The sequence below is a fragment of the Phyllopteryx taeniolatus genome, chromosome 1 (genome assembly GCF_024500385.1).
Source record: "Phyllopteryx taeniolatus isolate TA_2022b chromosome 1, UOR_Ptae_1.2, whole genome shotgun sequence".
Lineage (NCBI taxonomy): Eukaryota > Metazoa > Chordata > Actinopteri > Syngnathiformes > Syngnathidae > Phyllopteryx > Phyllopteryx taeniolatus.
In genome coordinates, this window is record NC_084502.1 from 13,233,768 (window position 1) to 13,260,386 (window position 26,619).

Sequence of the window (26,619 nt, forward strand, 5' to 3'; positions counted from 1 at the left end):
GTGGCTTTTCTCCGGGCACTCCGCTTTCCTCCCACATCCCAAAAACATGCACGGTATGTTAATTGACGACTCTAACTTGCCCGTAGATGTGAATGTGAGTGCGAATGGTTGTTTGTATGTGCCCTGCGATTGGCTGGCAACCAGTTCAGGGTGTACCCCGCCTCCTGCCCGATGACAGCTGGGATTGGCTCCAGCACTCCCGCGACCCGCGTGAAGCGGCTCAGAAAATGGATGGATGGATGGATGAATTCAATGACTTCACCCACACTGAAACTTTGGAGCATGATTCGGCAGAACGGCGGCACGTTTACGTCCAACCGTTCGTACTACCACTAGCTTGCTAGGCTACATCACATTTTATCGCCTGCTTGTGAGCCGTATCGTATTAAAAGTACGTGAACATACCTCAAGCGAGCCTTAAACGAACGTCCGATCAGCATAAAATGCTAAATATCGGCCGATATCGATCAGCCCGATAAAATCGGTGTAAAGTCTACTATTCATTAGTGACAGATGGTAACTACTGCCAGAGAACACTTAGTTACACATTGCTTTTTTATGTGTTGATATATGGACTTGCCTTAGCTCAGTTTAGATCTTGTATATTCTTGGGCCAAATGGCCTGGCTTGTTTTAATTCTGTGCACACTATGAGAAATTACCCCCAGTAAACCATTAAATGATATCATATTTAATTCCAAGTGTGCTCTTGAATAGATATATATATATATATATAATTTTTTCCCCCCATTCTGCACAGTAATAGCGCCGACCAGCACAATGCCAGCAAATTCATCAGAGACAAATGAACAAGACAAAACACGGTGAGAAAAAAATATATTTACAAGGAAGCCACTATGAAGTAATGATGCTTCATATAAACATGACTTGAAAATGAAATATTACAACCCCAATTCCAATGAAGGTGGGACATTGTGTTAAACATAAATCAAAAGAGAATACAATGATTTGCAAATCATGTTCAACCTATATTTCATTGAATACACTACAAAGGCAAGATATTTAATGTTCAAACTGATCTACTTGATTGTTTTTAGCAAATAATCATGAACTTAGAATTTGATGGCTGCAACACATTCCCAAAAAAGCTGGGACCGGGTCATGTTTACCACTGTGTTACATCACCTTTTCTTTGAACAACATTAAAATAAACTTTTGGGAACTGAAGACACTCATTGTTGAAGCTTTGTCGGTGGAATTCTTTCCCATTCTTGCTTGATGTAGAGCTTCAGGTGTTCAACAGTCTGGGGTCTCCGTTGTCGTATTTTACGCTTCATAATGCGCCACACATTTTCAATGGGAGACAGGTCTGGACTGCAGGCAGGCCAGTCTAGTATTTTATTTAGTTTTTATTTTACTACGAAGCCACGCTGTTGTAACACGTGCAGAATGTGGTTTGGCATTGTCTTGCTGAAATAAGCAGGGGCGTCCATGAACAAGACATTGCTTGGATGGCAACATTTGTTTCTCCAAAACCTGTATGTACCTTTCAGCCTTAATGGTGCCTTCACAGATGTGTGAGTTCCCCATGCCATTGGCACTAACACAGCCCCATAGCATCACAGATGCTGACTTTTGAACTTTGCGTCCATAACAGTCCGGATGGTTCTTTTCCTCTTTGGCCCGGAGGACACGACGTCCACAATTTCCAAAAACAATTTGAAATGTGGACTCGTCGGACCACAGAACACTTTTCCACTTTGCATCAGTCCATCTCAGATGAGCTCGGGCCCAAAGAAGCCGGCGGCGTTTCTGGGTGTTGTTGATAAAGGACTTTTGCTTTTCATAGTAGAGTTTCAAGTTGCACTTACGGATGTATCACCGAACTGTATTTACTGACATTGGTTTTCTGGGATGTTCCTTAGCCTATGTGGTGATATCCTTTACACATTGATGTCGTTTTTTGATGCAGTGCCACCTGAGGGATCGAAGGTCACGGGCATTCAATGTTGGTTTTCGGCCTTGCCGCTTCCATGCAGTGATTTCTCCAGATTCTCTGAACCTTTTGATGATGATATGGACCGTAGATGATGAAATCCCTCAATTCCTTGCAATTGTACGTTGAGGAACATTGTCCTTAAACTGTTGGACTATTTTCTCACGTACTTGTTCACAAAGAGGCGAACCTCGCCCCATCTTTGCTTGTGAATGACTGAGCAATTCGGGGAAGCTCCTTTTCTACCCAATCATGGCACCCACCTGTTCCAAATGAGCCTGTTCACCTGTGGGATGTTCCAAACAGGTGTTTGATGAGCATTCCTCAACTTTTTGCCACCTGTCCCAGCTTTTTTGGAACGTGTTGCAGCCATGAAATTCTAAGCTCATGATTATTTGGGTGGCACGGTGGACGACTGGTTAGAGCGTAAGCCTCACAGTTCTGAGGAACGGGGTTCAATCCCCGGCCCCGCCTGTGTGGAGTTTGCATGTTCTCCCCGTGCCTGCGTGGGTTTTCTCCGGGCACTCCGGTTTCCCCCCACATCCCAAAAACATGCATGAATTGGAGACTCTAAATTGCCCGTAAGTGTGAATGTGAGTTGCTTGTTTGTATGTGCCATGCGATTGGCTGGCAACCAGTTCAGGGTGTACTCCGCCTCCTGCCCGATGACAGCTGGGATAGCCTCCAGCACGCCCGCGACCCCAGTGAGGAGAAGCGGCCCAGAAAATGGATGGATGGATGATTATTTGCTAAAAACAATAAAGTTTATCAGTTTGAACATTAAATAGCTTGTCTTTGTAGCGTATTCAATTAAATATAGGTTGAGCATGATTTGCAAATCTTTGTATTCTGTATTTATTTATGTTTAACACACCGTCCCGACTTCATTGGAATTAGGGTTGTAAAATAAGTGAACTTACCTCCCACTGCATTAGGCACACCTTCACGCTATAATAAGAGTTTTGAAAATTCTGCCTGCACAGTCATCGAATGGGCACTGTAAAATTGGGAGTGTGTTCAATCAATACCAATCTTACAGTACCATATGTTTTATTATTGTGTTTGTGGTTTGCACTGGTGTTTGCAACTGAAATGGGTGTACTGTGTATCATTATTTTATTTTTTTACATTTATTTGTAATAATTTGTTTCTGTCTCATGCTGCCAAACACGGTGAGCACGATACCAAATCACTGTGATACACAGTAACAAAATATAGATATTTTCCAAAGTAATAGCTCTTTGTCAATCAAAATTGTTCTATTTTGTCAATGACTTTTAAAAAATATATATACTGTATTGAATCTCATTGTATTGTTGGTGTGCACGTAACCCCGCGGCCAATGAGTGTAAACGTTTTATACAAGTTGTATTGTTTGCTTTATTCCTCATGTAGGTGGTGGGAGCCTCTTCGATGGATCATTTTTTCATCAATGCTGTTTAGTTTGGTATCGGCCCATGGAGCTGTGTGGAGGAGAAAGGCTGCTCATCAAACAGAAAATATGGCACAGCAATGTCCCTCAACAAAACACCAATATTTATGGGTGAAAACTAATAAAAGATAAGGTGTGAAGTGTAAAATATGATCAAAGACAAAAATACACACATACATGCATCTTAAAAAAAAAAAATCCTTCAGAATACATTCTAGTGATGTGGGAATAAAAGCCTTCTTGCCGTCAAAATGTGATAAAGTAATTTAATTAAGATGCCTGAATTCTGTTTTTATGCGCGTGCATTAAATAAACAGTCATTTTGTTTTCAAATGTTTGATTGTATTTATTCATAAGTCAAAATGCAACTCAACTCACTCTCTCTCTCGTTGTCTCTTTCGCTCTCTCTCTCGCTCTCAGCACCGGTGTACACTGCAGTTGTTTGAAGTTGATTTAAAAAAGGAACAGAGTATATTGAAAATCCATAATAAAAATGTAAATATTCGAGCTTGGGGACCATGGCTATTTCCATCTTACGTCCCTTTACTGGTGGATTGTTCCTGAATAAAATAGTCATATGTTAAATAAATAAAATACAATAAAATCACAACAAATAGGCAGAATTAAAAGTGCAAAGTGAGATGACAGCAGATTAGGCAGAAAGCAGTTTATGCAGGGTTATGGCTTCAGTTTGGATTTCCAAACCTAAACAGTTCTTCGGCTGTTCAGCGAATGAGTATTCGAAATAAAAAGAAAAAAAAATGCATTTATGTGCCCATTTGTTTACACTGTAGTTTTCTTTTCTGTGAGGGCTCGCAATGCGTATGTACGCGTTCGGAGGAAGTGCTCATATTCAGCTGAGAATCCAAGGAATGTCAGTGCGCAAGGTGACGTCATCCCAACTAACCGCGTGGTCAATTTTCAACTGGAGGACATGAACGCTCACTTTCGAAATAAAAGCTCAACAGCAACGCGACCTCATTCAACTACGTACATAACACATACCACAAATGACAAACACGACGAAAGATCGTTAAAAACAACCTAAATAAAATGTAAATGTAATTTTTAAAAACTGTTATCTATTGCATCTCCCCTCCGCACTCTCGATATCCGCTTGTATTATTTCTAGTTTAACAGATGAGTAGGAAGCACTAAAGTAGTGAGCCAACTTACGCTCCGTGCCAACGCCCGGTCTCGTCGAAGCTAAGCTAGTGCTAGCCAGTGGTCATTCCGAGGGCCGCAGGTAAGTCATGCTTACGTTTAACGGCGTTATTTATGACAACAAATGTTGTGTGTGGCTCTTACTAGAGAAAAACACTTACTTATCCGTGAATTCCTGTTAGCCTTTCACAGAAACTCAGCCAAGGCTACTCGGCCTTTTGCGCAGCTAGCAAACCAAACAGCTAAAGCTTCGTTAGCATAGCTTGACGACAGAAGACTTTTTGCTTGTTTGTTTTTCGTCACCGTTTGTTCAATTTCAGGATGTCTACTTCGACAAAGACATGATTACCCTCGCGTTGGTTCGTTCTATTGAGCAGACGTTAACGTTTGTTGATTTTTAGATCTTGTGGAGGGACGTATTCCACTAATTGAAGTTAATTGGTAAAAATGTGGCTATTTTGTTTTAATTGTACAGTTTGATGTATGTGAAAATTTACAACGATTATATTTTACATCAGACAGTTATTTAAAAGCGGTTCCAGCGATTTTCCTGTAAAAAGTCATGAATCCCTAACACAAGTGAAAATGCACCAATTTTTGGCTAAGATAATGGGACTCAAGATTTTAAGTGTGACTTTTTTTGGGGTAAATTTGAGTTTCAAACTCTCATAACCTTCTTAATCTGTATCCTATTTTCAAAAAAGTTGATAATGGTATCGTTGGAAAGCTTGTTTTATATTCAGAATTATGTTAATTATTCAGTATTAATTAATGAATCCAAAGTTAAATCAGAAAATCTAGCAAAAACAAAACACACCTAAAAAAGTAATTAAGAGCAGAGAATGAACAACAATACATAGTAAGGAATAAATGTAGGAAAGTTGAAGCGATTGAAAATATGAGTAACCATGGCGGGACAGAGTAACGTCACAGGAGACCAGGTTAAACCTAACCCTAACCAGCGGCCAGGCCAAATAAATGTGTGCGGATCGGTCCGTTTACATTGCATTTGGCAGAAGCATAGAAAGATATACATTAAAGATGCACTTATGGATTTGAAAAATGATCTTCCTCACCTAGAAGTTTTTGAACATTGTTTGTCAACTAAAAATTCTCACCTGAGTATTATAACACGTGTACTTGCTTTCTTGAGAATTAGGCTTTACCAGATCAGGATTTTTCGGACCGATCAGCGAGTTTAAAAAAAAAAAAAACCTATAACCCATCACTGATCCGATCACAAGATGGAGCAATGTGTCTATTTAAATGACTTGTTCATTTACTGTATATACTTGACAGACAGAACAAATGATAAATGGTCTTCTACTTGATGGCAGGAAGTACATACAGTAATTAATGTATCCATTTTTTGTGTCATTTTTATTTGTATCCGGTCACGTTTCAGTTGACAAGATGAAGCCCAGTGATCGTAAAAAACGGGATGCGGTGGTATGGGAATACAAGATTTTATTGCAGTAGTCTGACACAGTGCAATCGTGAAAGACCAAATTTGTCTCGTAGTCTGATCCGGGCATTACGTATTGTCTGTCTCACACCGCCGACATGTTTTTTTTCAATAACTTTATTGGTGGTCAGATATTTACAGTACTATGTCAAAAGACACGCGACAAGGCTAAAAATAAAGTAGCTTCGAATATACTGTACACGACGGCGATGTGGTGTAAATGTCTTTTCAGAATCATCTTTATTTGCCAAGTATGTCCAAAAACACGAGGAATTTGTCTTTTGCGGAGCCAATCAATGACGTCATCGATCGGATCAGCAAATGATGACATTAAAGCTGCTCAGCCGATCAGCATAAAATGCTAATTATGGGCCGATACCGATCAGATCGGTGTAAAGTCTTTAAATAACACGAACGCAGTGAAACAGAGAAAACTGCGGACCACTTCTGACAGCCAGTCAGCAGCTGATACAAACATTCCCAGAGCTGTCAAGTGTTACAGAAAGTCCCTATTTTGTTACGGAAATAACTGAACGTTGACTCGTTACGACCGTAACACTGATTGTTCCGGATATTGGGGGGGGGGGGAATCCAGCGCCTGACATTATGGACGTGTCCACATTGAACAGCTGCTTGGTGCACGCTACTTTAGTATGCCCCCCTGGCTGGCAAGCCACGGCGAAAGTTAGTTCTCTTTGCGTCCGGTGTCAACGCATTGTAAGTCACCGATCATCGCCTCCATGGTAGTGAATAAACTACACTTCTAACCATGCTTCTTACAAGTGTCACGAAGGGAGGACGAAGCCAATCTCAAAGCCATGTTAATTGCTAAGCTATCGTTACATGCAGTCAAAAAACATCTAAATAAGTGATTTGGTGATACAGTACACTTGTCACATAGGTCTGGCTGTAACCAGATTTTCACAGAGAGGAACCAACTTTGAATAACAAAATAACAGGCTAATTAGTAAGTGTATAGAGATTTATAAAATATAGGGGTGTCCAATGTCCAGCAAAAAAACAAGGATCGGCTCGGACTGGAGCTAACATCTCCGATTTTTCCACTCTTATACAAGCACTCCATTCCGTGCTCTGCTCCAGCACCAGCACCAGCACCTCTGTCCAGCAGCGCCCAGATGGCTTGCAGATCCCACGTGATCACAACAAGGCGCTAACATACTAGCAAGGAGCAAGAGTGACTGTTGCTTGCTTCGTCGTTTATTGACACGCCATTTGAAGTTCACTGTAAAAGTAAACACACATAAGAGTTACACCTATTGAATGTTCAAATACATCAGTTTCTTATTTCGTTTTTGTTCACAAAAATCGCTAGCTCAAAGCTAACACAATGAATGAAAAACACCATTGACCAGCTAACGAAAATTAGCATTGAACTTACGGCACTTGTATCTCTCAAAATAATTAATAATTGTATACAAACATTGAATAAACATATGCAAACAGGCAATATGACAATACTCTGGCATATATTCTTCAAACTCTGAAAAACAAATTATAACAATGTTCGATTGTGACTTATACTCTGCAAGTGTGTATCTTGTGTGGATCACACTGCCCCTCAGAGGTCAAGACTAGACTTTACACCAATTTGATCGGTTTTATTGGTATCAGCCGATTATTAGCATTTTATGCTGATCGGCCGATCGACTTTCATGTCATCATTCGCCGATCCAATCAATGACGTCATCCATCGACTCCGCCAAATATATTTACTCCACGTCGCCGTTGCGTATGAATCCAAAAGCTAGTTCATTTTTAACCTTGCCAAGTGTCTTGTGGCGTAGTACTGTAACTATCTGACAGCCAATAAAGTTTTTTACTATCTTGTCAGTGAAAAAAACGCATCGTCGGTGTGGGACTATTTTGCGGTGCCTCAGACAAACAAGTTATTTGCTGTCTGTGCACAACTGAAGTACATCGTGGGAAATGTCATCTAAATCCTTCAACACAACAAATTTGATCGGGCACTTGAAGAATGTACACGAGGAGCGTCCTGCGTTCAAGCAACGCAGCGTGTGAGGGGGAGGAAAAGCCAAACGGGCGCAAACTCTGGACAACACCTGTCTATATAGCCGGGACAGTGAGAAAGTTAGAGTACGCATGTCATTAACAGTATTAGTTAAAGTCATTTCATTTCAATAAAGTAATTTGAGTAAGCACCCATTTTTTCTGTCATGTTGTAATGTTGATTTGACATAAACCTATGTTATTGGCCAATCCTTGAATGCCCCCTAGAGGTCATTGATGTTTTAACGTTTGTCTAAAATGCTCGAGAACATTTTTTAAGATAATCAGTATACAGTACACAAGTATATGCAATAAATGAACAACTCGTGTAAATAAATACATTGCTACATCTTGTGATCGGTTATCCGTTTTTTAAACTTGCTGATCGGTGAGCGGCCCCAAAAATTCTGATGGTGTATATCCTAGTCAAGACGTGCACCACAGTTATTTTATGTAACCCATTGGTTAATAATAAATGGGTCAGTTTTTCCTTATACCTACTGTTGCTGATTATTGTCCTCTGTTTGAATAACATCACTTGTTGAAGCCTTTTCTAACATTCCATCCTACAAAATATTTAAATTATGTATGAGTTTTGCTGAAATCCTATTGGACCAATGTCGTTATCGGCCAAAACTCAAGGCTGCAATATCCATATCGGACCGGAAGTGAAAAAGTTGGATTGGGACATCCCTTAATAGAATAATACACGTCCACACAGGACATCGCGCCTGAATCGGAAATTAATTACAGTGTTGCCTCGTTTATCGTGTGGGGTTACGTTCCAAAAATAACGCGCGATAGGTGAAATCCGCAAAGTAGGAAACTTTAGTTTTTAGAATTATTATACTATGTGTTTTAAGGGTGTGAACCTCACGAGCAATATTTTCTCACATTTCTCTCTTGTTTAAACACGCTCCAAGTTCAAACCTTTGTAAGAAAAATAAGTAGATTATTGTCATTGTTGTACTTATTATTATTAAGAATAATATTGTATAATGAAACAACGGTCAAAACCTGTTTTATGGCCCAAATATTTGTTTTAAGAAATAAAAATGTAAACATTTTCTGACAAATAATGATGACATAGAAATAACAAATACAATTTGAATGAACAACATATGAGGTTGGAAACAAGAAATTATTAATTGTGACTCGCACGTATTTCACGCGTACTCTGACCGTTCTGACGCCGCTCCGCTGTAGCGTTCTTTTCTACGTAGTTATAGGTATTTGTTGCTGCTGTTTTTTCTTCTGGGCGAGAAGATTCTTATAAACAGACATGCCACCTTCGATAGTTAGCACCTTACTTTGCCTTTTGGGTGTGACCTCAGGTGCCCTTGTCAGTGCAGCACGTTTCGTCGACGTTGTTGGTTATGTCTGGGAGAAAACTTGCAAGCAGGAGGCACTTTAGAGTCCTACTGCTAGCAATCGAACACTAATTTAAATTTAGCAAGTCCAAATTGGTCTCCACTACCGTAGCCAATCAGCAAAAAAACAGCATGCAGAATTCACTGTAAAAAAATCCGAAGTCGTGAATCCGCGATAGTCGAACTGCGAAGTAGCGAGGGTTCACTGTAGTACGTCACTGGACACGTGACTTCAGAATGTTGGCAGGTTAAAAGTACAACAGTATTATTCATAAATGTTTGTAATATTAAGATAACCTTTATTAGTCCCACAATAGGGAAATGTGCATCGTTTCAGTAGCAATTGTGGATATAAGTAACATAAATAGCATGCAAGAGAAAATGTACAAGTACATTTGCAAAAAATAGAAACCAAAACTAGTCTGCACATTAATTATCCAATTCAATCTATCAATGATGATGTTTGTGTGCAAAATAGTGCTGAGTTGTAATTTTTATGTTTGAAATCTGATTAATCTGATTTATTAAAATGTAATGTTTGTCATTTTTAAGAATTGTCGGCCGCCCTAACACAAGGAAGTGAGATGCAGACCATCAAATGTGTGGTGGTGGGCGATGGAGCAGTGGGAAAAACCTGTCTACTGATTTCATACACCACCAACAAATTCCCCTCTGAATATGTACCAACAGTGAGTATGCGTTTGTGCATGGGTCCTTGATGACAGACAAATAAAGCTAGCCGCACGCCAAGCGACGTGACCACATGGTTCTGCAACTTGTTTCTGTGATTTGCCGACCGGCTGCAATTCGTTTGCGATTCCAAATAATGAATCACAAGTGAGTGGTGTCGCAACAGCACAGATGTTCACTTGATTTTGACAACAAAAAATGTTTACAGGTTCTAAATAGGGGTGGGGGATATATCGAATAGAGTGGAACCTCGATAGAATGGACTTATAGTGTGTGTGTGGGGGGGGGGGTTGTTGTCTGATATAGCCGATTGTGCGTTTTTTATTTATTTTTAGGCTATATGCACCCATATTCTGTACAGTACGAAATTGTTTTGTAGGTTATTTTTTCCTGGCCTGATACGCCCAGTTCAGTACAAAGTTATTGTAAATAAATATTAAAATACCTTGAAAATGTTTTGAAAGTTTCACATTTTCTCCAAACCTACGACGCCGGTGTGCTTGGTTGGTCATGGTGACATTGTTGACGTACAGTACTCATCGTAGGCGAGTTGCTTTCATGAGCCATGGGAAATTTCTAGTTCTAAATCTGTTGCCAACGGCGAACGGCTTAACAAAAAAGAAAATGTTACTGTCCCAAAAAGCATGTTCCAGACTCCAAAGACTTTTGTACTCGAGTTAATTCTGCAGCTATGACACGCTCTCTCTATTCTATTTAAAATAGACAGTAGATGTACCATTGTCACATGGGCGTCACGTCAATGACCCACATTCAACATGGCTGCCACGTAGGCATGGGAGTATCTAGTATTATGTATATCTGTGACCCGGAAATACGTCAGCCCCATTCTCTGCCTGCGTTATGCCACAGTGTCAGTAAACAACAGTGGCCAATTCTTGAACTAACAGACTTTGTCAGCGGCATTTTAAGTCACAAACGGAAAATATTTTTGGACACATTGTTCCACATCCCGGTCACCAGCTCTTCCAGCTCCTTCCCTCAGGTCGGCGCTACCGATCCATGCAAACTAGAACTAGCAGACATTCCAGCAGCTTCTTCCCTCTTGCCGTCAACTTCTTGAACACCTAACCTACAATCCCATTACAACATGCTGGCAATTTTTTGACTTGAGTTCGTTGTCACATTTCTGTGGGGCCAATTATATATTACTCGTGCACTCACTGTCGTCGTCTCGCCACGCTGCACTATTTGCATATCTGGTGTTGACCAATACTGGCCAGTCACGCCAGATTAGCATCTGCTCCATTTGCACACCGATTGAGGAGTATCTGCAACATTTGCACAATCAACATTGTCCCAGATGATCGCACGACTCGTCACTTTAAACCGCATACACTCCTTGAAGTCTCGACGCCCTTTGCACAATGGTCATTGCACCGGACTATTGCAATATTAGTCATTCGAACTGCTCTAAGCGCTCGAGGACTCTGCATCTTTTTGCACAATTGTCAAAAAAATAAAAATAAATAATTGTACCGGCATTACCAGATAACTAGCAACCCTTTACTGCTCAGCTTTTTTTTTTGTCAATGTCTTTGTCTCCAAAGTGTTCTCTGTCAATTGACTGTCTGTTGTCGTACTCGAGTGGCTCCAATTACCGGAGACAAATTCCTTGTGTGTTTCTTGGACATACTTGGCAAATAAAGGTGATTCTGATTCAGTCCCGATGGTCCATTTTATCCGATATCCGTTAAATCGGGTTCCGTTTTATCGAGGTTCCAATGTATACTCGATCGGAGGTTGTTGCGTGTGAGACGTACAGTGGGGCAAAAAAGTATTTAGTCAGTCACCAATTGTGCAAATTCTCCCATTTAAAAAGATGAGAGAGGCCTGAAATTTTCATCATGGGTATACCTCACTTTTGAGAGAGAAAATGAGAAGAAAACAATTCAGTCTGATTTTTAAAGAATTTATTAGCAAATTATGGTGGAAAGTAAGTATTTGGTCAATAACAAAAGTTCATTTCAAAACTTTGTTAAATAGCCTTTGTTGGCAATGACAAACGTTTTCCGTAAAGGCTTCTTTATACTCGCGCGGACGGCGACCGCGCTGACGTCACTGCGGCTATCCGGCGCATAGTTTGCCTTCATACTCGAGTGCCACCCACGCTCGCAGTTTTGAAAATGTACTGCAGTTCACCTCCATGTCGAGGGTGTCACTCACTACTGCTGGTATTGGCTAGGACAACACAGGGTGGAGTTTCCTCTGCATTTTTTCCGCTAGCCGTTTTTACTTTCCCTTCCGTAACAAGGAACAAAGCAACAACAATGGCGACCGTGGAACAGTGACTGCTAGAACAAATGGACCTAGATGACCAGATGATAAGTTGAATGATGCTGCAAAACCGATCGAGAAGGCGGCGGCGGCGGCGTAGATGGTATGTAGAACCAAGGGGCACGCGGAGTACGTCATCACAGCATGTGACTAAAACGGACCAATCACGAGAGATGATCTCCGCGGCGTTCGACGCACAGCAACTATTTTTGTCGTGTGCGTGGCAAGCTACGCAGAGGGGCCGCGCGGGGCAATTCATCGGTCACGTGATGCAATGTGGGCGTTGTCGGCCGTGCGACCGCGGGAGTATAAAGAGGCCTTAAGTCTTCACGAGGTTTTCACACACTGTTGCTGGTATTTTGGCCCATTCCGCCAGGCAGATCTCCTCCAGAGCAGTGATGTTTTGGGGCTGTCGCTTGGCAACACCGACTTTCAACTCCCTCCAAAGTTTTCTATGGGGTTGAGATCTGGAGACTGGCTAGTCCACTCCAGGACCTTGAAATTCTTCTTACGAAGCCACTCCTTCGTTGCCCGGGCGGTGTGTTTGGGATCATTGTCATGCTGAAAGACCCAGCCACGTTTCATCTTCAATGCTCTTGCTGATGAAAGGAGGTTTTCACTCCAAATCTCACGATACATGGCCCCATTCATTCTTTCCTTTACATGAATCAGTCGTCCTGGTCCCTTTGCAGAAAAACAGCGCCAAAGCATGATGTTTCCACCCCCATGCTTCACAGTAGGTATGGTGTTCTTGGGATGCAACTCGGCATTCTTTCTCCTCCAAACACGACAAGTTGAGTTTTTACCAAAACCAAACCTGCAAATTTTTCTTGCAGGTCATTCGCTAGGTCCCCCCGTGTGGTTCTGGTATTTTTGCTCACCGTTCTTGTGATCATTTTGACCCCACGCGGTGAGATCTTGCGTAGAGGCCCTGATTGAGGGAGATTATCAGTGGTCTTGTCTGTCTTCCATTCCCACAGTAGATTTCTGCACACCAAGCTGCTTAGCTATTGCAGATTCAGTCTTCCCAGCCTGGTGCAGGTGTACAATTTGGTTTCTGGTGTCCTTTGACAGCTCTTTGGTCTTGGCCATAGTGGAGTTTGGAGTGGACAGGTGTCTGTTAGACTGATAACGACTTCAAATAGGTGCCATGAATAAAGGTAATGAGTGGAGGACAGAAGTTGCAGGTCTGTGAGAGCCAGCAATCTTGCTTGTTTGTAGGTGACCAAATACTCATTTTCCTAATAAATTCTTTAAAAATCAGACAATGTGATTTTCTGGATCTTTTATTTTAAATTCCCCCCCCCTCATTTTGTCTCTCATAGGTGAGGTATACCTATGATGAAAATGACAAGCCTCGCTCATCTTTTTAAGTGGGAGAACTTGCACAATTGCAAATACTTGTTTGGCCCACTGTATAAAATGACTATCGCTTCTACCAGGTACATCCTCACGTAATGTTTTCTTGTTTCACTCTCTGCTGGTGCGCCTCTCGCAGTACGCGGCGCACTCCCCCACTCATCCAGAAAACTCCTGTGCGCATGCATGCCTTTTATTATGCATGCATTTTATTATCCGTTTAAAACGGAGAACTTTTTTTCTTGATTCATTATATTGGTGTTATTTTATGAATCAAAAGGTTGATTTTAACATCTCGTAATTTACGGGAGCAATCAGAATATCAAGATATATCGTGTTTTGCGATCTAGCTTAAAAAAATGTACAGTTAATGGTTTTGGACCATATCGTGCAGCCCTAGTTCCAAGTGAGATCCCGCCCGCTGTCGCTAAACCATAGCACCAATAATCCATATTGCATGCTCATAGTTCACTATTCACAAATTCACTTATTCATTTTTTTCCCGTGGAAACTATCCCCAGTGTTGTTTTTGTGTGTGTGTGTGTGTGTGTGCTCTTTGTGAAATGACCTACTTTGCTGCCACGTGTGAACTTTGTATGTATTTTTTCACAATCAAATCATCTATTTGTTTGCGACTGTCTAGTTCAGCGGCGTTGCTGGGTGTGCAGCTGGTGTAAGATTTGGCCTGTAAAACCAAGATGCATTTTTTTTTTTTCAACCAGGTGTTTGACAACTATGCAGTAACTGTTATGATTGGTGGTGAACCATACACCCTTGGTTTATTTGATACAGCAGGTAAGTTGAAATGAGTTAAATAATTGTATCAAGTGGCGCTTTACTTAATGGTGCATCTCCTCACAGGTCAGGAAGATTATGACCGGTTACGACCACTAAGCTACCCACAGACGGATGTCTTCTTAGTCTGCTTCTCAGTTGTTTCGCCATCCTCATTTGAAAATGTTAAAGAAAAGGTGAGTGGGTTTCAACTTGCTTGCACCCCATTTGCCCAACTAGTTACTTTCTGTCAACTACAGCAGAACCTCTAAAGTCAAACACAACTTTTTTTTTTTCTTTCTTTCTTTTCTCCCCCAAATAAAAGCCATAGTTTGGCCAATTTGTGTGGCTTTGACTTGCAAGCACAAACTTGAGATATGAGCGCTTTCTGGTGACTAGTGACTCAATTCACCTCTTGGTAAGCAGCAGTATTGCGGATATATTTAGTGGACAGTTCTTCCAAAAAGAGGCTTCATGCAGTTTATTGACACTCCTCGTTGAAGTTTGCTGCTAAACTAAACATGAAGCAAAGAGAATTACACATTGCTCAGCCGTTAACTCTGCTGCTAACACATAAGGAGAAACACTACATCCAGGCTAACGGGTAGCATCTATTTGGCGATGCTAGAACCTTTTAACAGACATTTGAATAAATTGTGGACAGATAATATAACAATACTCACAGGCATATATTATTGATCCTCTGCAAAAAATGACTAATATTACTGCTGAGGAGCTGGAACATCTCCAGTCTGGATTTACAGTTGTAGGTCTGTATTATCGTGCCACCAAAAGGAACAGCAAGTCCATTGAAAACAAAGCAAAAAGTGTGACATTTCTTTTCAATTCTTTACGTTCTATTTAGATGGCGTTATTGTATGTTTATAGAAAGTAAAATATCAAGTACTACTTTTCCTCAGGAAAATATTTTGTTGGGTACTTTTTTGGGGGGGGGCTGGAATGCATAGATGGAATTTCCATTTCAATGGGGAAAGATGATTTGGGATGTATGTTGACTTAGATTAATATTGTTATCATAATTATTACCTAAAATAGTTTCCCAATGTATTAAAATTCGGCGAAGTGTGAATCAGAACCTTTAACAACATTCCAGCCTGCTTATGCAGAGAACTATTCCTCCTTTTCCATTCAGGTAGCTGCTGCGTCTCACCGGTCTTTCCACATTACTGCAAGGAGCAGCTCTCTTTTTCTCTTCCAGCATCTTGTTCAGAGATCGCCCACAGGATTGGGTGCGGTGGCAAGATTGGGGCTTTTCTTTTGCTAAGTCTTCTGTATGTACAGTATTGGTCAACGTGCAAATAAGAAGTTGACCTGGCATTTTACAGAGAGTGTCTAAATGTTATATGAATGTACACAAATGGTTTGTTAGTAGTAAAACCTGTGGTTCAAGTAGCGGCGGCAAAGTTAACGAGTGGTTAGCACATAGTGTATGCTTCACAGTTCTGAGGTTTGGGGGGTTTGAATCGTCTGGTATACATGTTGAAAATGTACAAAGACTGAGAACTATTTAGTTAACAGCTCTGTAGATATCGCATTCAACTCTTCGGTTCCGTTTCCTTTTTCTGCGTGGCTAAAACGGCAGCCGAGTGACACACTTTGGCCCTGGCATGAGTTGCCCGTGTTCCGCTATATAAGAACTTGAGCACCTTTGTTCGGTTATCCAGCACAATTGTGACGTGCAGTTAGCTAGCTAGCTAGCTATGCCTGAACCTGGAAAATGCATCTTCGGATGGTCCGCTCGCACAGCCACTTCAGATTGCCTCGTTGTCACGCAGAAAAGGCGGAATAGCGAGGAGGGTAATTTTTATTTTAAGTCCGACTTGACAGCCGGCCGGCATGTCGACGGGGCCTTCGGACTAGTCCGGCCGCTGTAGAACGCCTCGTTGTCGGCCATGAGTGTGCGCAGGGACATTGTGTTCAACTTTGAATGTTCTGATGTCAAATAATTGTGGTGTATCCAGTTGGATGTAAAAGGCTCATGTCGTTTTTCCCTCCTCTAGTGGGTCCCGGAAATCACCCACCACTGTCCCAAGACCCCGTTCCTGTTGGTAGGCACTCAGATCGACCTCCGCGATGACCCCTCCACTGTGGAGAAGTTAGCCAAGAACAAACAGAAGCCCATCACCCCGGAGACAGCTGAGAAGTTGGCTCGTGACCTGAAGGCGGTCAAATATGTGGAGTGCTCAGCCCTCACGCAGGTGAGTGCTATCGTTTAGCTGACCGCAGCTGCCTTTCCAACTCTATCTAACTGTCGTGTGCCTGTCTTTCCTGGTTTTCCCTCTTTCCTTAGCGGGGACTCAAGAACGTATTTGATGAGGCTATCCTAGCCGCTTTAGAGCCCCCTGAAACGCAGAGAAAGAGAAAATGCTGTCTGTTCTGATGTCTGACTGACTCTCTTTGCCTCTCAATCGTCTGCTGCTTACTCATTGTAAAGAAAACGTCAAGCTAATTACTAAGATGAAATGTTGGGGAACATTTTGTCCTTGCGTTCCAACTCGGCCTAATCACACTTACACAGGCTGCCTGATCTGACAAGAGTGCCAAACTTCACTTCTACTTCCCTGCATGCATGTCTCTGTCACAGAGAATTCTGGTTGTTTCTAGTGTCATTTGTACCCTAAGAAGCATTTACCTCCACGTTCTTTTTCTACTGATTTTTTTGTCTTCCCGTCCTCTGCTTCCCTTATGGGGGAGTCGTGTCTCATGTCATTTGAATAAAGGAATATCTGATTTCCTCGCCACATCGCTCCTCCGCTTCCTTTTTGCTGTTAGTTCCCAGCGGATGTCGTGTTGTCTTTGTTTTGAAACTGTCTTGTTTCCACAGAAAGGATTAAAGAATGTGTTTGATGAGGCAATACTGGCCGCCCTGGAGCCCCCCGAACCTAAGAAAAGACGTAAATGTGTTCTGCTCTAAGTTTGGCCTCAGCCTTCTCCGCACCCTTTCCTAGGTTAGCAATACACAGACCACCACAAGTTGAAAGTTCATGAAATATTTGCCTCCTGCCTGAATTAACCTAAATACATATTCAGCGTGAGCATGGTTAAGAATTGATGCGGTTTGTGCTGACTTCATACTTCGAAATGGCCTCACACCATGACTTTTAAAAATATATCAAAAAGTAGGGGACGTCTAGACAATTCCGCTTCATTTAAGTCTACAGAATTAATGCACAGAGTAGTTGAGTGCGTTTAGTTGCTCATTCAATCAGAGTATGAATATAAAACCCCCAAATCAGCCTTGGGACAGATCTAGTTGACCCATTAGTGCTTTTAGCTAACAATGCCAGTTTATATTGCAGTGTGAACACTCCACACACAAAGTTGTATTTATCTTGAATACTTAACACAAATGCTGATATTTCACTTTGTAGGTGCAGAGAACGAGGCCAGCGTATGCTTTTTAAAGATGGCCGACACGGCTACGTTACATCAGATAGTGACGGTGTGTCACACTTCTTTACAAAACTTAAGTGTTTTGATTCCAGATCCTGTGAAGGTTTTTAAATGCCAGAAAGTGTTTGCATTGGTCTTGTACTATCGCCACTCCTAGATGAGGGCTTGATTTATTTGTACATATGCTTGGAATAAATCATAACTTATTGACTGATAAGTGTGCATTACTGATGCAAGTTAAGAGAGAAGTTCAGGTGATGCTGAAATAAAATGACCAGAAAGTGTTCATTCCAATCGGAAGATGGGTTTATTTTTATTTTTTCCTTTTCAATTTAACATCAACCTGTACTGTATTTTCCTTGTGATTAAAATGTCACAATAAACCAGTATTTTGAAAACGTTGTGTTGTCTGTCTTAATGGTTTAGAAAGTTCAACTCACACAGTGCAATGTGTTTATTACACATTCATCACATACATATACAAGTTGGATCAGTCTGAAAAGTAAGCTAATGTTTGGAATACAATACGCAGTTTATAACTGCTAAATACTGAGGATAATGGCTGGTGGCAAGACAAGGATTGTACATTCTATACTTTTGGGTGAGCAATAAAATAAAATCACTTCTTCAAGTAAAATAAATAAATAAATCTTAAGTATTTGCAGCGTTCCACACAGTTAATTCCATTTTGTTTTAAATTACACGTATAGTGTTGGGTCTAAACTTTGGCTGCTGTAGAATACGACTGGAGGAAGAAAGCCCGTCAAAACAAGGACTTTGGTATTGGGATAATCAGAAGGATGTAGTGTACATGTAAAGGTCGTAGCTTTGTACATCAACATGTCTTTGTCAACAGTATTTACTAATTAACTGCCTTCCACGCAAACAGATGCCTTTGTCTTTACAACAGAACTTGCTGATGCGGGTTATTGCCATGTATCTGTTCACAGAAGCCATCATGGGTCATAACAAATAAGAAAAAAATCCATAAAGTCAAAGCATCCAGATTAAAACAAAAACTGTCATGTCAGACAATGTTTGAAGACAACTGGCTTGAAACAAAGTCCAAATATATTTTGCAGTTTGCGTCGTGGGCTAGTCAGAGTGACTAATATGTTAGCCTTCCATCAAACTGTAATACAGTGGTGCCCTGAGATAAGAGTTGAATTCATTCTGCGACTATCGTGCAGCTTGTAACTCAAAATACTCATCTCCAATCATCTTTTCCTATTAAAATGAATGTGAATGCTATTAATCCATTTTAGCCTCCAAAAAAAACCTAAACAAATGTTTGTAGTGTTTTTTTTAAATAAAGAAACTAACTATAATATTATACTTTATAAAACATAGAACTAATCAAATAGAATATAAATAATCAGTTTGTGCATTATGATTAATTCACTGTGATTGTGCTGCTTCTGGTGTGGCTACTTGGGAACAGCATAATACAACCATACGGATATACATGTATACAAGTACAATGTACATGGAGACGGTCAACTCAGAAGCTGCAGTATTAGTAACTTCGCAGAAGATAAAGAATATACGCCCATGAGTATGCCATTAAATTAAGTGGGAATGGCAAAGTTTTTTTTAAATTTTTCACTATCTGCCAAACTGCTGCTTGCTGTGAAGTGAGGTCAGGTCACTGCTGCCATACGGCGCTCGTATCTCGAGTTTGCACTTGCAAGTCGAAGCAAAAAAAAAAAAGTTGGGTCACTTGTATCTTAAGGCACCACTGTATATGTTAAGTCACTTCAATGAATTAAATATTAAGCTTTACGTCTTCTCTCTTTGGCTTGATGCCAGCCAAAATACCATAGGATTTCCTAGTGGTAAAAGATGTTCCCAAAGTGACATTGTGATATTTGCAGAATTTGTGCAATATTACGCAAATGGCAGGCAGGAGGCATAAACGAGGTGTGTCAGAAAGGTTCCAGGACTGGTGTCATGACTAAAACATTGCCGTTCAGGAGCAACCTCACTCAACCTGGGTTCATGTGACTTTGCCCCACCTTTCCCAACCTCAGGGGATCATCAAGGGGACCCGTTTTAAAGATGTGGCTGACGTGACGATGGCGCTGCGGCAGATCCCGGAAGAATCATTCCAGGAGTGCATGAAGGCGTTTCAGAGAAGGCTGGGAAAATGCAGGGGGATTACTTCCGAGGGGAATAGTCCAGATTTGAAATATATTTCGTGACGCCAGTCCTGGAATCTTTCTGACACACATCACATGAAGCGAAAACCAAGACTATGTGTCAATCGCAGGACATATCTCAACGCAACTGTCCGTAAGGCGAATGCCGTACCATCCAGCCCAGAACTGCGTGTCCTTGCCTCCGTGGATAAAGCGAATGTATCGCACTCCTGGCCCATAGTTCTGGAACACGTGTGTTATCTGAAAGAAAAAAAAAAAAAAAAAAAACATTTTTTTTTCCCCCCCCCCATTGTTGCGTCTACTGTATTTGTATTTTCCTCGAATCATCGTTGAATGAGTCAAATACATGCGCGGGCAGTGTTCATACCTGATTCCATTTACCGTCATTCCACTGCTCAAAATAAATCTCCTCGGGAGAAAAGATCTGAATTGGCTTCTTCCTTTGATTCAGCAGCTCCACGTGGATTTTGTATTGACAGCCACAGTCCCATCGAGGGGCATACCTATCGTATAACACCAGCCAAGCAGTACCAAAGAAAAGCCAAGGGTCAGGTTGAATGTTGAGCCCTGACTGGCAAAATACTCATGTTATGAAATATCAATTTTGGAACTGGAAAAACAGTCATGGACAAACACCATTTTCGTTTAGGAGTCTTGAAGGGCTTCACAGGCCCACAGTTGACCAAGATTGAAAACAATTTCTTTAAGTGAGTAGCTGTAAGGTAATGAGCCATCCATTTTCTACACCGCGCATCCTCACTAGGGTCGCGGCTATGCTGGAGCCTATCCCGGCTAACTGTGGGCGAGAAGTGGGAGAACACCCTGAACTGGTACATACAAAGCAATCACATTCACCCCTAGTCTTCGATTCACATACCACGTATGTTTTGGGGATGTGGGAGGGAAGCGGAGTACCTGGAGAAAACCCACGCGGGCACGGGCAGAACATGCAAACTCCACACAGGCGAGGCCAGATTTGAACTGTGAGGCGGATGTGCTATCATTATGTTTTCTGGACTAAACAAATACCGCCTGTGTCTATTTCCACTCACCAATCAGATATTTTGATGTCTGGCTGTAAGTGATCCATAAATGATGCCTTGTAACCTTCCGACTCCAAATCAATCAGCTGGGACTTCCTGCACATGCTGGAGAAAATCAGATGAAATTGTTAAGGGAGATGCCATTGTTCTACCTTTTCACTTGTGAATACTTACCCATATGAAGTCACAAAGCTGTTCTTGATGGTTTCATTTGGATGTGCCACCATGACACCCTCTACTTTCCATCGGTCACCGTTGTTCTCCAAAATCTGCCAACCTCTCATTTGATCTGGAAAAACAGAAGGTTACAACTGTGACGAAAAAGTTCAACACAGCAGAGCAACATCGGCCTCTTTTCTTTCCCAACCTTCTGCCCACGGGTTCTTGAGAAGATTTCGTCTCTTCTTGCACAAGAAGTAAAACAACCTCCAGTCCTTGGGTACCTCGGAAGCATTGCGCAGGTGATGACCTTCTCTCCTGCATCGGTCTCTCCATAAAGACTGGCTGTCAGCAATGTCTTTCCATTGACGGCACACTAACCGACAAATCTGGACCACCTGCTGAGGGGGAAGATTCAAGAAGATCTCCTCCAGGACTTCCAGAGGAACAGAGACCTGAAGAGAACAGAGCAGAAATAAGATAACCCCAAATACAATCAAAGCACCAACATGAACCTCACAGCTACATTTGTCACACACACACACACACCCGTTTGAATTTTCAATATTCACCAAATTCCAGAGATTTGGGCATGTGTTTTTCCACTTCCAAAAAGTCCAAGTTTTTGCACTTTTTCCACCCCCCAAAAAATTCAATTAAAATTCTAGTGAATGAGACATTCAGCCAAAATGTTCATCTTTCGCATTCCAACTTCAAACTGTTCCTATCCAATGTCAGATTGGAAAAAAAGCAGAATTTAAGTGATATAAATTAATTTGTGAAACATTCCCCAAATCCCCACTTTTTTTAGTATTACACTTTTTCCATGACAAATGTATTTTGATCACTTCTATCACTTAAAATCTGCTACCCTCCCCCCCAACACTATCTCACATTCACCCAGCTGTTTAGTCCAGTGTCATCTCTTCAGCATTCTCGTTTCAATTTAGCTTCCTCCCCTGTGAAAGGAATGGGAATCACAGTGAAACCTGCGTTACAAATATTCGATGGAAACAACCAAAGCTGTGGAAAAATACAAACACCAAAGGCATGAAAAAGGTGACACAAAAAAAAAAACATTCTCTGGGGGGGATCCATGTTTTTGATTTTAACATAAATTAAGCTATATGGAAGACTCTGAAGAGTACAATTAGGCAAAATAAATACACTTTCTTCACGCAGAAAAACATTTATTTACACCGCTCAAATACATGTTGATGTACAACCCCAATTCCAATGAAGTTGGGATGTTGTGTTAAACAAAGAGAATACAATGATTTGCAAATCATGTTCAACCTATATTTCATTGAATACACTACAAAGATAAGATATTGAATGTTCAAACTGATAAAGTTGATTGTTTTGAGCAAATAATCATTAACTTAGAATTTTATGGCTGCAACACGTTCCAAAAAAGCTGGGACAGGTGGGTAGCAAAAAAGACGGAGAAAGTTGAGGAATGCTCATCAAAGACCTGTTTGGAACAACCCACAGGTGAACAGGCTCATTGGGAACAGGTGGGTGCCCTATGATTGGGTATAAAAAGGGGCTTCCTTGAATTGCTCAGTCATTCACAAGCAAAGATGGGGCGAGGTTCGCCTCTTTGTGAACAAGTACGTGAGAAAATAGTCCAACAGTTTAAGGACAATGTTCCTCAACGTACAATTGCAAGGAATTGAGGGATTTCATCATCTACGGTCCAACATATCATCAAAAGGTTCAGAGAATCTGGAGAAATCACTGCATGGAAGCGGCAAGGCCAAAAACCAACATTGAATGCCCGTGACCTTCGATCCCTCAGGCGGCACTGCATCAAAAACCGACATCAATGTGTAAAGGATATCGTCAAATGGGCTCAGGAACACTTCAGATAACCAATGTCAGTAAATACAGTTCGGCGCTACATCCGTAAGTGCAACTTGAAACTCTACTACAAAGCAAAAGCCATTTATCAACAACACCCAGAAACGCCGCCGCCGCCGCCTTCTCTGGGCCCGAGCTCATCTAAGATGGACTGATGCAAAGTGGAAAAGTGTTCTGTGGTCCGACGAGTCCACATTTCAAATTGTTTTTGGAAATTGTGGACGTTGTGTCCTTCGGGCCAGAGAGGAAAAGAACCATCCGGACTGTTATGGAAGCAAACTTCAAAAGCTAGCATCTGTGATGGTAAAGGGCTGTGTTTAGTGCCAATGGCATGGGGAACTTACACATTTGTGAAGGCACCATTAATGCTGAAAGGTACATACAGGTTTTGGAGAAACATATGCTGCCATCCAAGCAATGTCGTTTTCATGGACGCCCCTGCTTATTTCAGCAAGACAATGCCAAACCACATTCTGCACGTGTTACGGGTAGTGCGGGTACTAGACTGGCCTCCCTGCAGTCCAGACCTGTCTCCCATTGAAAATGTGTGGCGCATTATGAAGCGTAAAATACGACAACATAGACTCCGGACTGTTGAACAGCTGAAGCTGTACATCAGGCAAGAATGGGAAAAAATTCCACCTACAAAACTTAAAACAATTAGTGTCCTCAGTTCCCAAACGTTTATTGAATGTTGTTAAAAGAAAAGGTGATGTAACACAGTGATAAACATCAGAATCAGAATCATCTTTATTTGCCAAGTATGTCCCAAACACACAAGGACATGACTCTGTCCCATCTTTTTTGGAACGTGTTGCAGCCATAAAATTTTAAGTTAATGATTATTTGCTAAAAACAATAAAGTTTATCAGTTTGAAGATTAAATATATTGTCTTTGTAGTGTATTCAATTAAATATAGGTTTAACATGATTTGCAAATCATTGTATTCTGTTTTTATTTATGTTTAACACAACATCCCAACTTCATTGGAATTGGGGTTGTACAAATTTAAGATTAAAATTAAATTTGCCTCATTTCTTTGCTTTTTTGTTTTGGCCTCCAACTTGAGCCAGGCCCATCTCCACCTGCGCCTGATGCCAGCTTCAAGCTGTGCCACATGAATAGCATCCTCCTCTTTAAGCACTCTCATTCTGGAAAAGAATTCACTAAAATCATTGTCTGTTTCACTTAATTTTTCACTATTACCAATTTTAAAGGCTAATCCCAAATGCATCCTCCAGGAACTTGTTTTCTCAAGTTATAAGTGATCCGAAATACCCACGTTTGGGAAAACCGTACCAGACAAATACTACAATATATGAAAGCTGTTGTTTTCGTTCGTCTAAATGTAAACGCGAGTAACGCGCCGTTGCCTTCATGGTAACGACGACCTTCCCAACATGGCCGCCACGTGCGCACGACAATCAGCGGGGCAGGCTTATCTAACGTGAATACCTGTGTCTGGGAAGCCCAATGGAAGACGTTGTGTGAGATCATGTGACTTCCTTGTTCCGTTTGATTGGTGAACTAGACTTAAACGTCACTAGTGCGTAAATTGGATTGACACAAACGGTGCCCAATGCGGAAGTCAAGGTCGTAGTCTCGCCCACGAAATAGTTGCTAACTAAGCAATAATTGATAAAGTAGCGAGCGACATTTAGATCATTGTAACGGAGTAAGAGTATCGTTACTTCTTAACAGCAGACGCGGCGTAAGTTTTTTTCCCTTTCTGGTCTCGTCAACTCTTGTGATATACCCAAAGCAGGTCCCGAGCGCACAGGCGGAACCTCAGGCCATTGCACTCGCGGAGTAATATTCAGAAATTACCGCCGATGACGTCGGCGACGGCGACCCCTCTTCCAGGAAAAAACTCATCGGATCTTTACGATTCACGTATGATAGATATATGTATGAAGCACCAACATCTACCTTTGACATGGTGGGAACGGCAGACGGACTTTGAATCGAATCGGCGGGATCAGAGGGGAGTTGCATCCATCATAAGTCCACTTCACACCTCATAGACGACGTCTTTACAAGCTGAAGAAAGTCGAACCGGAGACGCTGACAAGTCAACTGTAATGTGACCTTAGTGTATTTCCACAACAAAGTCGACGCGGAAGTGCAGCTCGAGAGAAAAGCTATTCTTGAGGTGAAGTAAATGTAGCTACGGTATGCTATTGTCTCACTCCACACTCAAGAAAAATGCCTTTAAATGTAGTTCCAAATCACGGTGGTCACTTTCGGTGAAGAGTCTTCGCCTATCAAAACGAAAGAAGACTTTCCGATCCCTGTCAGTAATTAGTTACCTCGCTTTTAGTACCAGAGCTGGGCGGAAGTCGGAGCCAATGTAAGCGAAGCCGAATCCTCAGCGACGCTGCTAACTCCGCCCGCCCGGTAGACGAAGTACTGTATTTGTAACACCCCTTTAAAATCTCGTTCCCCCCCCCCCCCCCCCCCTCCCCCCCGGGTGTGTCATCTCGTGGCTCGCTTCGATGGTGAATCCACGCGTTCCTCTCATTTACTAGAAATACATGAATTGATCAGAAATACACCTATATGAGGTTAACAAGCCACGAGACAATTTACACCGTTAAAATGGCATTATTTTTTACTGTAGTTAATTCTTTAAAAAAGAAAATGCCTCTTGTCAATTTGGCTATACGCAAATACTTTTGTTTTAAAAGGCTGCATGCATAGCTGCATGCTTCATTCTAACATATTTTCTTGTATTGCATATATTAAACATATTGACAGTATTAGCGGATGTGGATCGATATCCTCACGTGACACTGATACCGTCTTTATATTTAAAAACATAATTACAATACTCATTTGGGGTGAGAAGTATTTGTGTCACTCAGGCATCGTTGGCCTTTAGCACGGTTGCCAAGTCATTTTTGAACGGTTTCATCAAATTGAACAAACAAGAGTCCAGTTGCCTCGGTTCAACCTTTGCCGATGACTAGATTTAAGAAAATAATACAATTATTAGCAAGCGCATTGGTATTTTTTGTGATGATTACATTTTAAGTGACAGAAAATTATGCTATTGATATGCAAAACATGGTTTAAAAAAACCAAATCAGGTTGTTTATGCCGACAAAGAATTTATCGTGACCCATAAGGAACAACTGCATCATTTGCACAATGGCTGTTGCAGCAATATTACCACACCGCTCATCACCTTAAATAACTTAGTGACTGTATTTTTCTGTTCATGTTTTAAATGTATATTTTGTTCGATTGGCTTGTTTGCTATCGTACTAGAGTACGCCAACTACCAGAGACAAGTTCTTTGTGTTGTTTTTAACATAGTTGGCCAATAAAGAGGATTCTTATTCTTAACTGTGTGGGAAACAAAAGAACTGTCCTGTGCTCTGACATCCCTCAACATCAACAGCAAAGCCCCTTTGCAATAGTGACCAATAAGAAGAAAAAGGCACA

General features: G+C 41.3%; 2 protein-coding genes across 6 annotated transcripts; one reads left to right on the forward strand and one right to left on the reverse strand.

Annotated features, from left to right (window-relative positions):
• Positions 1-4,358: 4,358 nt before the first annotated feature.
• Positions 4,359-18,346, forward strand: LOC133477984 (cell division control protein 42 homolog). Of its 4 annotated transcripts, none has more exons than XR_009788539.1 (7): positions 4,359-4,634; positions 9,968-10,104; positions 14,482-14,554; positions 14,621-14,730; positions 16,555-16,752; positions 16,845-17,502; positions 17,926-18,346. XR_009788539.1 is itself a non-coding variant. In XM_061773455.1 (7 exons), exons 2-6 carry the CDS (start codon positions 10,000-10,002, stop codon positions 17,466-17,468), a joined length of 576 nt encoding a protein of 191 aa, XP_061629439.1. In that variant the 5' UTR covers positions 4,363-4,634; positions 9,968-9,999; the 3' UTR covers positions 17,469-17,502; positions 17,926-18,346. The 4 variants fall into 4 exon arrangements, 3 of the variants coding, with proteins under 3 accessions (XP_061629429.1, XP_061629419.1, XP_061629439.1); XM_061773455.1 differs by having other exon boundaries at positions 4,363-4,634; positions 17,379-17,502; XM_061773445.1 differs by having other exon boundaries at positions 16,845-18,346.
• On the reverse strand, positions 6,040-25,475 carry LOC133477971 (F-box only protein 6-like). 2 transcript variants are annotated; one of them, XM_061773427.1, is made up of 7 exons: positions 25,102-25,475; positions 21,517-21,763; positions 21,324-21,438; positions 21,159-21,254; positions 20,474-20,609; positions 20,258-20,346; positions 6,040-7,260 (listed from the first exon to the last, which is right to left on the reverse strand). In XM_061773427.1, the coding sequence occupies exons 1-7, from the start codon at positions 25,165-25,167 to the stop codon at positions 7,236-7,238; spliced, it is 774 nt and encodes a 257-aa protein (XP_061629411.1). In that variant the 5' UTR covers positions 25,168-25,475; the 3' UTR covers positions 6,040-7,235. The 2 variants fall into 2 exon arrangements, with proteins under 2 accessions (XP_061629411.1, XP_061629403.1); XM_061773419.1 differs by lacking the exon at positions 6,040-7,260 and having other exon boundaries at positions 18,387-20,346.
• Between the last annotated feature and the right edge of the window lie 1,144 nt (positions 25,476-26,619).

Coding starts and splice junctions, on each gene's coding strand:
- LOC133477984 (XM_061773445.1), top strand. CDS start 10,000: ATGCAGACCATCAAATGTGTGGTGGTGGGCGATGGAGCAGTGGGAAAA. Junction 14,731..16,554: donor TTGAAAATGTTAAAGAAAAG/GTGAGTGGGTTT, acceptor TCCCTCCTCTAG/TGGGTCCCGGAAATCACCCA. Junction 16,753..16,844: donor AGTGCTCAGCCCTCACGCAG/GTGAGTGCTATC, acceptor CTCTTTCCTTAG/CGGGGACTCAAGAACGTATT.
- LOC133477971 (XM_061773419.1), bottom strand. CDS start 25,167: ATGCAACTCCCCTCTGATCCCGCCGATTCGATTCAAAGTCCGTCTGCC. Junction 21,764..25,101: donor CCGTTCCCACCATGTCAAAG/GTAGATGTTGGT, acceptor TGTTCTCTTCAG/GTCTCTGTTCCTCTGGAAGT. Junction 21,255..21,323: donor AGCTTTGTGACTTCATATGG/GTAAGTATTCAC, acceptor GATTTTCTCCAG/CATGTGCAGGAAGTCCCAGC.